This window comes from Myxocyprinus asiaticus, chromosome 5 (genome assembly GCF_019703515.2).
Source record: "Myxocyprinus asiaticus isolate MX2 ecotype Aquarium Trade chromosome 5, UBuf_Myxa_2, whole genome shotgun sequence".
NCBI lineage: Eukaryota > Metazoa > Chordata > Actinopteri > Cypriniformes > Catostomidae > Myxocyprinus > Myxocyprinus asiaticus.
In genome coordinates this window covers 9,904,475-9,920,308 of record NC_059348.1, presented here as the reverse complement: position 1 = coordinate 9,920,308, position 15,834 = coordinate 9,904,475, and the positions used below count along the sequence as shown (strand labels likewise).

Below are 15,834 nucleotides of genomic sequence, written 5' to 3'. Positions count from 1 at the left end.
AATTCCTAAAAACGAGAGCTATTTGATATTTTTTTAGATATTGAGAAATAAAGTACTGTATTGTGATATATAGTGTTTCCCGCATTTGGATGCCAATCTCACTATCCCTATTATTTAAGCCACTGGCAGGACTATTTTGGGGACAGTGCTTAACTATTCAAATCTGTTAATTCATCAACACCCATGATTTATATTTAAACCTGGATAAACTGGCTACAAAATTCACTGTACTGTACCTGCCATGTAGAAAGTGACTTTTTGGCATGAAGTTGCTTGTGCATGCTCATGTGCATCTCTCAATCACAGGCAACTCTATATGATGGGACCTTTCTAAATACATGAACTTATGACAAAATTGCACAGTTTCCTGGAAAATTGTGCAGAGCAAATACGGCACATTTTAACCCACTCACTCAAGATTTTAAACCCTTTTTACTACTGGTCATTTCATAATGTACAACCAGCAAAACATAAAAATCAATACACAATAGTCTACAAAACCTTATAAGAAAATACCTTTCAATATTGTTCTCTTCAAACCATAAACTACCACACAACCAAGCCTTAGTGGTTTTTGCAAACAAATTACACAACAGCAAAGTCCCTTTAAGATAACTCCAGTCACCATTTTTATTATAACTCTGGACAGTTATTTTATGCCTGCAAGTACAGCTCCTGAGTGGGGAATTACTGAAATCTCCAAAAATGCTGATCAGGGCCTATATTCACAAAAAATCGTAAGGCTAAATGTAGCTCCTAACTCGGAAATGTATGAGCAACTCATTAGTGGCGTGTTAGGACTTTTTTTTAATCTAAGAGTAATTCATGAAGCATTTAAAGGCTAAAGGACGATTTATTCTTCCATGTTAAAACTACAGTACTGTGCAAAAGTTTTAGGCACTTGTGAAAAATGTTGCATAGTGAGGATGTCTTGAGGGACATAAATAGTTTTCATTTATCACTTAATGCCATACAAAGTCCAGTTAACATAAAAAAGCTAAATCAATATTTGGTGTCACCACCTTTGCCTTTAAAACAGCACCAATTCTCCTAGGTACACCTGGACACAGTTTTTCTTGGTTGTTGGCAGATAGGATGTTTCAAGCTTCTTTGAGAATTCGCCACATGTTCTTCTATCTATTTAGGCTGTCTCAATTGCTTCTGTCTCTATGTAATCTCAGACTGACTCGATGTTCAGTGGGGGGCTTTGTGGGGGCCATGACGTGTTGCAAGGCTCCCTGTTCTTCTATTCTAATCTTTTCTATTTGCAAAATTAATGTTTGGGAGTCTAAACATTTATATTTCCTATTGACACACTAAAGCTGAAGATATAAATAACCATCTTAAGACAAATGCTTTTGTGAAACATCTTATGTGCCTAAGACTTTTGCACAGTACTGTACGTCATAGGCTACACAAAGTTACGGCAGTTAAGACGTAGTCTACACCGTAGCCTGACACGCAGCTCTTCAAAAATGTAGCTGCATGATGCGTCGACGCAGACCAAAACCGCTGTGATTAGTCCGCTGTGCAATGAAAGACCACCCCGAGCATGAAAAAAAAAAAAGATATCGGAGGTAGCTTTGCATTTTATTCCAAGATTATTTTATCTACGCATTGTACGTATCCACTGATCAGTGATCGTTTCACATTGTGTTTGAACTCATTTAATTTTTTGTGAGCATATGCTGTTTTTATATTCTTTTCATTTTATAAAAAAGCGAAAATGCGACAAAAAACACATCTGTTTAACACTTATAAACGTTGTGCTTTTTTCCTCAGGTCTTTTACTCAATATACACTACCATACAATAGTTTGGGGTCACTTGCCTGAAATGTTTCTCAGGATCTTAAAAATCTTTTGATCTGAAGGCGTATGCTTAAATGTTTGAAATTTGTTTTGTAGACAAAAATATAATTGTGCCAACATATTAATTTACATAATTACAAAACTAAAATTTTTTAAAAATTTTTAAAAAGTTTTTGAAATTGATGACTTGGACCAAATAATAAAGAAAAGCAGCCACTAAGTGCCCAACATAGATGGGAACTCCTTCAATACTGTTTTAAAAGCATCCCAGGGTGATACCTCAAGAAGTTGGTTGAGAAAATGTCAAGAGTACATGTCTGCAAATTCTAGGCAAAGGGTGACTACTTTGAAGATGCTAAAATATAACACAGTTTTTATTTATTTTGGATTTTTTTAGTCACAACATAATTCCCATAGTTCCATTTCTATTATTCCATAGTTGTGAAGACTTTACTATTATTCTAAAATGTGAAAAAATAAAAGTAAAGAACGAGTAAGTGACCCTAAACTTTTGAACGGTAGTGTATATCTGGTATGTGAGTGAAACAGTACTAGCTGTATTCTAATCGAGAACTTTCTGATCTGTATGTTTTTCCAGAATGCTTAATAGTATGGTGTACAGTAAATGATCATATTTCATAAGTTAAGAAAACGGAACACTAATTTGTCAGATTAAAAAAAAAAGCTCCTGTTAAGAGATATTTGGTCTAAATGCATCATACATTTTTTTGTGCTTAGCCAATCACATGCATGGAGGGTGTTTTTATTATTGCTAACTCACTTTGGGATACAATTACCTCTCCCATGAACCGAAACTACCCAATTACACCGGAGATAAAGGTTTTGGCAACTCTGTGCTCCCAAGCCATTGGCAAAATGCAACTGTGTAGTGCGGATGAATTGGGAAGTACTTTGTCATCAGTCAGCAGAATCACCATACAACTAATAGTGCCCTCTCCAGACAGTACATTGTCCGTCAGTCAGGGACGGATCTACCGGGGTGGCATCGGGTGGCAAATGCCACCCTAAGAAATAGCGTTGCCACCTCACCTGCAACCCAAGCATAAGTATCCAAATGTATTAAATATAAATGTAAGAATATTATAGTTAATGTTGACATTGTGTGGGGTTTATTCATGTCCAACTGCCTCAACTCTCACCGAACACACAAATGACTACACAGACCCATACCAGACTCAAATTACAGGAGTGGCCAATTGTAGCAGCCAATCGTGTGATTGATTACAGCAGCAGCCAATCACAGCATTGACCAATCGCGTAGTTGTTATTACAGCGCGTGGACAGTATTTGGGCTTTTAGTTTATTTTTTCAACAGCCACAACAACGACCACATGGACAAATACATGGAAAAGAAAAAAGAGATCAAAGATGAATTTCTCAGCTGTTTCCAATTATTCACTGAATGATTATTAGATACATCACTGTCAGTTATGGGCTGAGACAGATGAAACATGTCCTCACAACTTTTTGAAATAGCTTTCGTCAGGTATGTGTATAATCCCGTTGAAACGTCTCCAGTTCTGGAGTAGGAGTTTTTATTTCATCTGTGTATGTTTTGACTGGCAATCCAGCACTGCAATGTGTTACTTTGAATGTTATGATAAGCGTTTGTTGCGGCTGTTATCAGTGACATTAGTGTTAGCAGCTTTTCCGCCCCTCGCACTCTTTTCCGCGTCCCCTATTGTAATGGCCTTCTTGTTTGTGTGTACTTTATGTAGTGTGTTGTCTTTTTCTCTCCCTCTCTCTTAATTGCTCTCAGGTGTGGGAGGTAACCAGGTGCTGATTGCACCGGTGCGCAGTGTTTTCTCCCTATATAAACGGAGTGTTTCATGGTTGGGTTGTGTGATGGCAGACTGTTGTTTGCGAGTGGTGTCATCTCGTTCACGGGTGCTCGGGTGCACACTAATTTTTTCTAGGTTCCCCTTTGCTGGTTCGGAGAGTTTGTGGTTGTCGCTGTCTGAACATCGTTGTCTGAAAATTTTTTCATATACAGAACTGTCAATAAATGTGTCTGTATTTCCACTACTCTCATCTCCCCGCATCTTTTATTGCATTTTATTTTTATAGTGTAACACCCATCCACTGACGTACAGTTGCAATCTTGGTTTATTACAATAAAAAGTTTTATTTGGGCAAATTAGAACACAGAACCTCTAAAAACTAAAGGCATGTTACCACTAGATCAATCAGTCATGTTCTTAATCAAAGTGATGATCTATGAATTCATCTACTGGTTAACAAAATCCCAAGACTGACATATGTAGAAATGAAATTACCATATTACGTGAAATATTTGAGTGCTTGAATTGGTCATTAAGAATGAAAACAGGTCATTTAAAAGAATCTTCGGTAACACTTTCTATGAAGCCCATATTTATAATGCATTGTAAAGACATTATACATGCATTATACTGCATTAATGTCTCATAATACACCTTGTAAGTTATAACTTCTCATAAATAATTATAACTATTTACAATACATTTTAAGACTTCCCCTATTCAGTTATACTTTAGAGTATAATGCATTATAACACAAGCAACGTCCAATTTTAACACAGCAGAAGCTAATAAAGTTACTCAATATTTTCTTATAAACAGCCATAACATAAACTTGTAACATACAAGTCAAACTTATACAATCAAAATTATCTATAAAACAATTCTCCAAATAAGAGGCACAAACATGAAATTTTATTGAATAGAGTCCAATATTGAATCAGTTTGATTTTTTTATTATTAAGATTGGCTAAATGTGATCAACATACATATTTTTTTCTCAAGAGAGTTTCTGATGTATTTTGTAGCTTTACAAGTGTTTTTAATAATATCTCAATTTCATTGAATGTGTGTTATTTTGTGCATGTGTAATGTATATAACTTCCAGCATGACTTGTAATATCTTATAATCACTTAAAATTATTTTATGGATGTTTATAAGCAGACATTGCTTTTGTCACGTTACTTAAAGCATACCTATTATATATCATAAAAATATATATAATTCATCATAACTTCTGCAGATTAAATTGTATTTTGCTTGTGTTCTAATGCATTATACTATGAGGTATAACTACGAATAGGTAAGTATAATGTATTATAATTGTGGTTACAATTATTTATGAGAAGTAATAACATATAAGGTGTATTATGAAACATTACTAATGCATTATAATGCCTTTACAGTGCATTATAAATATAGGCTTCATAGAAAGTGTTACCGAATCTTCTACTGTGCATAACAATTAATATTCATGAATTTCGCAGCACTGCCACCCACAGTGCAATTCTCTGTACAGTTTATTTTAATTTAGAACTAACTTTGTGTTAATGCTCACTTTCAAATGGCTTTTTCCAGCTCTTACAAAAGGTGATAGGCCTACATGACTTTATTAGCAGAATAACATGGGATATGCATGCACTCTCCATCCATGGGTACACTTAACACAATAAAAAGCATTTGGTCTGCATAAGGTGGTGATGTTTAGTCCAGATTACCAGTTCTATATGTCAAGCTAAAGAACATTTCGAATTTCACACCATTGTTGTTGTGTTTAATAGACTATGTCTTGGTGCTCTGGAGACTTTTTTTTTTTATGTCGGCAAATCAGTAGCAAAACGGTTACCATGTAGTTCCTTTTTTCATCCGTCCAATAAGAGTTATCACCATATCACTCTTTTAGTCTTTAGAACATTGGTGTCATTTCTCTCTTGAGTGACATTTCATATGAGCTCTTAGCTTTGTTTTTCTTACGAAACTCTTTCCACACTGAAGGCATTTGAAAGGCTTCGCTCCAGTGTGAGTTTTTAAGTGGACATTCAGAATTCCTTTATGTGTGAAACTCTTTCCACACTGATGGCAGGTGAAAGGCCTCTCTCCAGTGTGAATACTCATGTGATACTTCAGGGAATACTTGTTGATGAAACCCTTCCCACACTGAGGGCATATGAATGGCCTTTCTCCGGTGTGAATTTTCATGTGATAATTAAGAGCATTTTTGTCTGTTAAACTCTTTCCACACTGAAGGCATTTGTATGGACTCTCTCCATTGTGAATTCTCATGTGATCCTTATAACTTTTTTCATGTTTGTAACGCTTGCCACACTGATGGCATGTGTAAGGCTTCTCTCCAGTATGAGTTCTCATGTGGATATTAAGACTTGATTTATGTCTGAATCTCGTTCCACACTGATGGCACGTGTAAGGCTTCTCTCCAGTGTGAATTCTCATGTGCCTTTCAAGGCTTCCTTTTACTGAGAAACTTTTTGCACACAGCTGGCATGTGAAAGGCTTTTCTCCAGTGTGAGTTCTTATGTGCTTTTTAAGCACTCGTTTCTGTGTGAAACTCCTTCCACACTGAAGGCAGGTGAAAGAATTGTCTGTTTCTGTTCTTCGAGTTGTTTTCTGTGAAGATTCCTTTTCAGTCTGGGGGCAACTATAAGATTCTTCTCCAGTTATGACTTCATCAGGTTCTTGATTCTGATGTTTCTCCTCCACTTCATTCTGTCCTTCACTTTCCTCTTTCAGCTTCATCAGGTCTAAAATAAAAACATAAATTAGTCAAAATAAATACAAGAGGGATAAAACTGAAAAGGAGATAAAAGTGAATCGCATCAATAGCACAAAGTAACAGAGGTCAAGTATTTATTTACTTGTGATCTTTTTATAATCGAGATAAACTCTGCCACTGTCATATTCGCTGGTTTATCTTGGAACTGGCAACAAAGTTTCATTCATCTGAATGAAAATGAACTGTGCCCTAGTTGGTAATTTCTGAGCAGCACCCACTTCCACTGCTTTATGTTTGCCCATGAAAAAACGTCTCCTCACCTGCTAGAAGCCAGTAATGTTATGCCTATAGCAGTGTTTCTGGATGCTGGTCTTGGAATACCCCAACACCGCACAATTGGGGGTTCTCCCGTATTTCACACACCCAAATCAATACATGGAGAATCTACTAACGAGCTGTAGATTTCAATCTGGGTGTTCATTTAGGGAGGCATCCAAACTGTGCAGTGTTGGGGGTATTTTAGGACCGTGATTGGGAAATATTGGCCTATAGCGCTGTACAGTACAGGTCAAGCCAATCATCACTAAGCTTATTAAAAGAAATACAAATCCTCATTCAGGACTTGAACATTTATTTTAGGCACATGTTACCTGGTGCAAATAATGGTAAATGCTGTTTTCACACTGATAAATACTAACATATACAGTAGTATGGGAAACAGCATCACTGTCAGTGTGTTTATGTTTAAGCAAAAGATCACCAAATATCAATATTTGAATTACAATACAACATTAATATATTGTCAACGTCTACTTGCTTGTTTCTCATTAAACTTGTATTGTAATCTGTATTAAACTTGCATAGCAGCTCCAACATTGTTTCCAGCAAAGACCGCAATGTGCTGTGTTTGTTTGTGGGCTGGTTAAGTAGTATCATTGTCAGTTAGATCATCGTTCGGTTCTCAAGCCTGTGGCGCTAGCCAATCTGGGTAGCACAACAGAATTCACTGTTGTCAATTCACTGTGGTAGGGCAATACAAAGCAGTGCACGGCCGCCAGTGAATATGAATGACACTGGCCAGATGGGTAGTGAAACAACATTGGATAACTGCAGGTTGCAGCTCATGAAATGACCGCATAAAAACACTGGTTAATACAGCAGTGAAATTCAAGGGCTAACCCTCCTTCACAGTAAGCACTTGGGAAGAGAAAGAGGTGACATCCAGATTATAAAACCTAGCAAAAATGCTAAGGGAAGCCCAGCCCATTGCTAAGCAGATGTCCTCTAGGGAAACACCATTAGACCATGCCCAGGAAGTGGAACGTAGCTCTTCCTGGGTTTGAGAATGACTCTTTAGAGGTACTGGGTTTGTCAAGCCATCGACCGCCAGCGCTTGAAGGTCCCCGACATGTTTTACAGAAGCTAAAGCGAGAAGCAGCGCAGTCTTGAATGGGAGTACACGTAACCCCACTGTAGCTAATGACTTGAACTGGGGACCAGTGAGCACTTTTAAAACAAGTGCTAAATCCCAAACTGGTACAGTAATGGGGCGAGATGGTCTCAGCTGCCTCACGCCACATAAAATTTGCAATCAATAGGTTGGGCAGTGGTGGCTCAGCGGTTAAGGCTCTGGGTTACTGATCAGAAGGTCGGGGGTTCAAGCCCCAGTACTGCCAAGATGCCACTGTTGGGCCCTTGAGCAAGGCCCTTGACCCTATCTGCTCCAGGGGCGCCGTATCATTGCTGACCCTGCACTCTGACCCCAGCTTAGCTGGGATATGTGAAAAAAAGAATTTCACTGTATATGTGCAAATGTATAATGTGTGATAAATAAAAATACAATTACAATTACAATAGATGACTGTCTATTGACGAGCCACCCAAGGGCACGTGTCTGGTCGCTATCGCTACGACAAACACTTTAAACGTAGTCGGGGCGAGACCCGCATCTAAATGCTCCTGCAGAAAGTTGAGTATAGACTACACGGTGCAATGTACAGGGTCCTCACCTCCAGTGTATAAACGTCTCATTCAAGCAGGTCTAGCCAGTAATATGGTGTCGAGCACTGACTGCGACAACCCTCGTATGGGCTCCATTTAGGGACCAGACACAAAGTTTCTACCATTCTAGGTTTGGATGCCAAATTATTCCCTCTCCCCCTGCTTGCACGCCCTGGTTTGTGCACAGTGGAATCATCCACAGTGGGGCAACCGAGAGCTCCATTAGGAGGCGGTTGGGCCATTCCAACGCAACATTACAGCTTCCTCATCCTCCCATATTTTGCACAACACGTGAAGCAAGTGGACAGGAGAGAATGCATACTTGTGTTGTCAGATTGGACCAGGATGTGAAAGCCCTGGAAGAGTTGCCAGAAGGCTCTCAAGGCTAGATATATAGTAAGTAGTTATAGACAATTTATGTCCCAGGTCAGTTGTGTGCCTATCCAGGTGCCAAAAGCCAGACGTTCGACGTGCTGGGCTCCCCAGCCCGTGTTGGAGGCAACTGTCATGACCATTTTCTGACTGGCTACTTGGCGTAACACTAAGCCCGTCTGATAAAACATGGGAATATTCCAAGTGGTTAACATGGCCAGACAGCAGTGCGATACCACAAGATGTAAGCGACTGTGTTGCCATGAGTGTCAAGGTACCTTTGATTTGAGCCAGCACTGGAGAGGTCTCATATGCAATAGCCCCAGTGGTATGATCGCTGCTACAGCCATAAGACCCAAGGACCATTGAAACACCTTGCCAGCTTGAAGGTGTACAAGCACCAGATAATGGAGCGACAGAGTAAAGTTTAATTCCTAAGAATGACAACTGATGACTGGGCGTTAGTATGCTCTTTGACCAGTTGAGTTCTAAATGCTCCAAATGTGCAAGCAACAGGTCCCTGTGTTTGCAGGCTTGTTCCTCTGACTGTGCTAAAAGCAAACAGTTGTCGAGGTAATTCAAGACACGAACACTGTTCAGTCTCAGTGGAGCAACAGGCCGAAGGGCAGAACTTTGCACTGGTTAGCAGTCCCCTTGAAGGTCAATCTCAAGAACGGCCTGTGGCGAGGGGCTGTGTGTAGATAGAAGTATGCGTCTTTCAGGTCGATTGACACAAACCAGTCCAGAGGACGTATGTGTGACGTATGTCTGAGTAACCATCTTGAATTTAGACTTCACAAGTGTCCGGTTCAAGTATCTCAATTCCAAAAACGGGGCATAACCCATATCCTTTTGCGACTAGGAAATAGTGGCTGTACACTTTTGTTGTTGGAACCCAGTCAACCTGAATAATTATTATATTACATTACATAAATAGTAAAATATTTCTGTTCAAAATTCATCACTTTCACACATTACCCGCAAGCCCTTATTTCACATGAAAAAAAATTATTCTATCATCTCCTTAGAAATAGAGTAAGCGCGGGTAACACAGGGCTCTTCTGTGTAATATTTTGTCATTAACACGGTGTACACTATCCCGGAACAACAAATAACACACATGACGGTCCCTCATGAGCCGCAGAAGTATAGCGAGAGGAGACCAGTTTCAGCTTTCAGAATGAAAGCAAGCCGAGAGCAAAGCGTTACATACGGCCACAATAAACAGTCAAACTCGGCGAGCACTGTGTCAGCGTAGTCTCTGCCCAAGTGATTACAACGCTTGAGCTGGACGGTGCAGTTGCTTGATGTGGAGCAGAGGTGGCACCTAAGGCTGGGCCAGCGATAAATCCTCATCAAATCTCCATGCTCTATTCCTTGTCCTCATACACCTCCCTCGTGCGGTTCCTTGGAAGTCTCAGAAGTAGTATAGCGGGGGAACAGTGGGACGACTTCAGATTTCAGAAAGAAAGTGAGCCAAGAGCAAAGCATCTTGAGGTTCCTGCGCTCACAATGAACGCAATCAGTCTCAATGAGCGCCAGTTTTTAATTGAGAGATGCAACTTTTTGGAGAGCGTTGAAACATGCTGACAGCACTTTGTGCTTTTGCAAGAAGTTACTATCAGCACGGTAAACTCTGAGAAGTTATGTCTCAATTCAATTCATACTCTTTATTGAAAGCACCGCTTGTGTACAAATTCAATTTCAATCACTATCAGACTTTAAATCACCTGCTGTGAGCAGTGTTCCAGATTCTATGTATAGTCCACTATTACGGATAGGGTGCACTTTAGTTTAGACACCACATTTCCATTTACACATCCCATACACTGGGGGCAGGGTGGAGCATAACTGCCCAGATACAGGCAAAAGGGGGTGGTGGAGGATAGTGTGCAAGTATTCCCAGCCCTGGGAAGACACGCAGGAAAATTAGACGGGTTGTAAAAATGGAATACTGGATTATTCACAGCGCTTTAAGCCATTGCTTTCATTTTGGATTGTGTTTACCCTCTCAACCCTCTTACTAAAGACCAACTATGAAAGACTGAGCTGGCCCGTGCCTCAGAGATAACTCAGCCTGACTGCTACACAACTGATTTGGCCAGGTCTCCTGGGGCGAGGCAGGCTCACTGTCCCTCATTGTCACACACACCAACACAAAGTCGAACACACTGACGACCACATTAAATGCATTCACCCAGTTGTGAATGGAACTAGCAGTAGTGTAAGGAACCCTAGACAAACAACAGGCAGGTAGGGTGAATGGACTTGTGTTTACCTGTTCTAATCTACCATTAGTGTCTGTTCATAACATCCACAGTTTTATTTTTGAGGTGTTGATTGGGTGTTCACACAAAAATTCCAATTCTCTCATCATTTACTCAGTCTCAAACTTACTGTCTTCTGTAGAACACAACCAAATATATTTAGGAGAAATTATATGTTTATGTTCATACAATGTCAAACTTATACCAAAAAAGGACAAAGGTAATCCATACAACTCGAGTGGTTTAATCCATGTCTTCTGAAGCCATACGATCGGTTTTAGGAAATTACATCTGCAGTCTCCTTGGCACAATCATGGTTTTGAAGCTCAATTGCACTTCATTGTATTGCTTTAGAAGACATGGATTAACAGACTCAAGATGTATAGATTACCATTATGCTGCCTTTATGGAGTTTGAAAGTTTTGGACCCCATTGACTTGCATTGTATGGACAAAAACACAGTGTTTCCATTAATAAACAATTGTTAAGCAGAAGAACGACAGTCATCAGAGTTTATTATGGCAAAAGGCTGATTAAATGATGACAAAATGATAATTTTTGGTTTAACTATTCCTTTAAAAGACAGTATTTTTTCTTCAGGGGCATCTTTCACTATTCCCTTTAAAGTGATTTCCACACAATGCATTATATGGAATAGGGAGGGATCGATCAGACTGTGCTTAAAGGAATAGTTCACCCAAAAATGAAACTTCTCTCATTATGTAGTCACCCTCATGCCATCCCAGATGTGTAGATGTGTATGATTTTCTCCAGCAGAACACGAATGAAGATTTTTAGAGGAATATTTCAGCTCTGTAGGTCAGTGCAATGCAAGTGAATGGGTGCCAACATTGACGCTCCAGAAATCACAAAGGCAGCATAAAAGTAATCCATTTGACTCCAGCAGTTAAATCCATATCTTCAGAAGTGATATGATAGATGTTGGTGAGAAACATATCAATATTTAAGTCCATTTTTGCTAGAAAATGTTCTTCCTGCCCAATAGGGGCGTATGCATGAAGAATGTGAATCACCAAAAACACAAGAAGAATGTGAAAGTGAAAGTGGAGACCTGCCAACTCTCTACAACTGAAAAAGGTGACATTTTCACAGCTGTTTTATCAAACTATAATTGTTATATACTTCGACAGTGCATCTTGAATTATTGGGATTTATTCTTAATATATCAATTAATGAAATTTGAACACCATAGCAGTGAGTGCTCCGAGGTAGGCTAACACAGCTGCGCAAAGGCGATGATCTGAAATGACGCTTGAATGAACGGGACATTTCATTTTACAAATACATTTCACTTGGATTCCTCCTTCCTATTTTCCTTTCCTTGCATCTTTTCCTCCTATCCTGGGAGGGAGCTGACAGGACGCAAGGGAAAGGATGCAAGGAAAGGGACAGTTTTAGAAATAAGAAGCTGTAGACGAGTCGCTGCACTGTTTCTTTGCCGGTTCTGCGCTATATGTGATTGATATTAATGTCTTTTTTTGTTTGATCAACAACTGACAGTAAAGAACATAAGAGATATTCAAACATTATAAAGCAAGTTCATGCGTTACTAACAGCCAAACACTGTGGCTATTTTACACATTTTAAAGTCATGTTCTGTAATAATGAATTCTGTGGAGTATATAATGAGACAAATACAGTTAGAAAATCAGTTTTGTACCTGTAACAGGGTTCACAGGATGGGCAAGGAGGCGGCGGGAACCGGCAGAACAGTCAACATCATTTTAATGACATAACTGAACTTTAACAAACATAAACACACAGACACAGGCAGCGGTTGCGTGTCTCTCTCTCTCTCGAACTGGCGCCTCCAACTCGTCTTTATCCCCCTCCCGGCTGATTAGGACAATTCTGCGCCGGGCGTGCATCTTCCCTGTTCAGGCTGGGGAAACTTCCTGGAGGGGAGGTGTTGCCCTTCCGGCCGTCCTTCTACTGGCAGGTCTTCACCGCATCTCTGGAGCCCTGGGAGAGACGAGGGGAGGGAGAGGGTAGAGAAAAAGAGCGAGAGACAGAAAAACTCGCTCGCCTGGTCCTTAGCCACTCCTCTGCCCTCTGCTAGACGGCAGCGAGTCCTCCGACCCCTGGCGGACAGTAACGGCTCCTCCCTGTCCCGGTGGACGGCAGCGGTTCTTCCAACTCCTGGCAGCCAGCAGCGACTCTGTCCCCTGGTGGATGGCAGCGGCGAGGACTCCACGACAGCGCATACCTCCTCCTTCCTGGGTTTTGGCACCAATGTAACGGGGTTCACAGGACGGGCAAGGAGGAGGCATCCTCACGGCCTGGCAACGCCCTCCTCCTCATCACAGTACCATACACTGTCTGTCACTGCAACAGTAAGGATACCTTACACCTGGTTTGGAAGAGCGATTAAAGCTTGTTGCCTGTCGGCCTTCAGAGACGCGCTGCATCTGTCAAACACAGAGGCGGTGGTGTGCATGCTGCTCTTATCACCGACACGATCAGCCGAACAAAATGCTTGTTCACCTAACACTGAAGTTTACCAAATCGTTCACACGCATGTAGAGACTATTTCACGGACAACCCTCCCTCCCCCAGTGAAAAAGGACTTAAATGTTGATCTGCTTCTCACCCACACCTATCATATCACTTCAGAAGACATTGATTTAACCACTGGAGTCAGCAAAAAAAAGTAATACAGATGACTTGTGTGATTTTGAGCTTCAAAATTTTGGCACCCATTCACTTGCACTGTATGGACATACAGAGCTGAAATATTCTTTTATGTATATTCATTTGAGTTGAGACGAAAGAAAGTCATACACACCTGGGATGGCATGAGGGGGAGTAAATGATGAGAGAATTTTCAGTTTTGGTGAACTATCCCTTTAAGGGAAATGACTAAACAAAAGCTAAGTGCCAGCTTTTTAAAGACATCACTGAGTGGTCAATGACATGCAGCAGCCGCAAAAAGAGAAAATATTTTTTATCTGGGGCAGTGTGTGCCATAAGCAGTCGTGTAAGACAAAGCGTCTGGCCATGGCCAGCACTGCCGCTTTGATCCGTACAGACACCCGCCGCATTTCATTTATAATTATTTTGCCTTATTATTTGTTGTATATTTGTCAGTCAATTGTAATATGATTACAGGGCTTATAGGGGAGTAAATGACAAAGAACTTCCAATTTTGGGTGAACTATTCCTTTAAATAAAAACCAAAAACGGGCACCAACCTCTTTGTTCCTCAGTGTCTTCATTCTTCAGTCTGAATGGTTCTGAAATACTGACGTCTTCACTCTCCTCTTTAAACTCCTCTTTAACAAACTCCATCTTCAGTAGCACGTCAAGTAGACTGTATTCTAAGGGTCAGAGGGGGTGGGAAAATGATTTGGTGCAACAAAAAAAGAGAAAAAATACAATTACAATTCTGTGGTATGAAATTCGTATGAACGAAGGCAGAAGGAAGGCAATCGACAACTTAAAGTGATAGTTCAACCAAAAATGAAATAGTAATCAACTTAGTTAAAAAGCCCTTAAATATTTATCCTTTTCCCACCAATAGCAATCGTGTCACTTTAGAAGACATTAATTTAACTGCTGGAGTCAGTTATGCTAACTGTCTGTGATTTTTGGAGCTTCAAAAGTCTGATCACCATCTATTTGCACTTTAAGGACCTACTGAGCTAATCTATTTTTCTATTTTTTTCTCAAATGTGTTCTGGTGAACTATCCCTTTAAACCAGACTCGTCTGCACTGAAGCACGATGAAAACAGTTCAAAATATTTTACAATGAGAACAACAAAAACCCACTGAAAATGGGAGGAGCACCTGGTAACACTGGGTGTCAAGTTTCCTCGATGGAGAATTATCTCAGCAAACTCCCACCAGATGCAAAAGCACTCTAACTGCACACTAGAAGCACATTTGCAGCTAACAACAACATCTGGTGCACCACTTCTCCTCTAGGAGTAAATCAGCTGTCCCAAACGCTACCTAGAATGCACCAAGAAGCCGGGATGCAATCATCCAATACGAACCACAGCATCAGGCTCACTACAATTAAAAAAAAAAATTTTTTTTTTTTTGGGTAAAACTTGTTTATACTGTATCCATAGAGTAATCGTGGTTTTACTAACCACAACATTATGATTTTGATTAACATAGTTTTTATTTTCCTGTCTTATAACAGTGGTTTTACAACGAATATCAAGGTTAAAAAACAAAAAAATATGGTGACTAGACTACAGTAAAACCATGGTAAATGTATTGCGAGGGCACGCAAAACTATTTAAGAAATACAAATTCCCGCCGATCGTCTAGATGTGATGGGAACCTTCCTGGTCACATATTAAACACATATAGTTATTTTAATAGATTATCTGGTGACATCTAAATCAAGATTATCATCATAACGCACTGTGTCGTGCACAGTCGAGTATTATTTGCACAAACACCTGAAACACCAAACAAGTCTGATGCACGAGCACACATGAACAGAAACGAGAAAACACTCACCGATTTCATTACTTGCAGCACAAGTATTTAATTTGTTTGTTCTTATATCTCAGTTGAGTCTCCTGAAACAGGCAGAATATTAATAATAATAATAATAAAAGGTTTCTTACAATTAAAAATAATCCTCTAGATCTACACAAAAGTCTCACAACAAGCAACACACTTCTTCTTCTTCTTCAATTATTTTTAATGGCGGACTGGTGTCATGAGCACATGCCGCCACCTACTGTTCAGTTTAATGCATCGTATTCCATGCCTTTCTCTTAATCCCTTAAAAAAAAAAAAACCTCAAAGCAGCAGACTGAGTCGTAGCGCAGCTCTTATGACGTCACAATCGGTTCAGAGATTCTTCTTGTTC

General features: G+C 39.9%; 2 protein-coding genes across 3 annotated transcripts in view; both read right to left on the bottom strand.

Moving 5' to 3' along the window:
- LOC127440760 (gastrula zinc finger protein XlCGF57.1-like) overlaps positions 1-15,834 on the bottom strand; it is a 191,303-nt gene that overhangs the window by 175,389 nt on the left and 80 nt on the right. The gene's annotated exons all lie outside the window — the stretch shown is intronic.
- LOC127440872 (gastrula zinc finger protein XlCGF7.1-like) lies at positions 3,920-15,686 on the bottom strand. 2 transcript variants are annotated; one of them, XM_051697918.1, is made up of 3 exons: positions 15,477-15,686; positions 14,194-14,319; positions 3,920-6,369 (listed from the first exon to the last, which is right to left on the bottom strand). In XM_051697918.1, the coding sequence occupies exons 2-3, from the start codon at positions 14,288-14,290 to the stop codon at positions 5,531-5,533; spliced, it is 936 nt and encodes a 311-aa protein (XP_051553878.1). In that variant the 5' UTR covers positions 14,291-14,319; positions 15,477-15,686; the 3' UTR covers positions 3,920-5,530. The 2 variants fall into 2 exon arrangements, with proteins under 2 accessions (XP_051553878.1, XP_051553879.1); XM_051697919.1 differs by lacking the exons at positions 14,194-14,319; positions 15,477-15,686 and adding an exon at positions 12,663-13,253.

Coding starts and splice junctions, on each gene's coding strand:
- LOC127440872 (XM_051697918.1), bottom strand. CDS start 14,290: ATGGAGTTTGTTAAAGAGGAGTTTAAAGAGGAGAGTGAAGACGTCAGT. Junction 6,370..14,193: donor AGACACTGAGGAACAAAGAG/GTTGGTGCCCGT, acceptor TTTTTATTTTAG/ACCTGATGAAGCTGAAAGAG.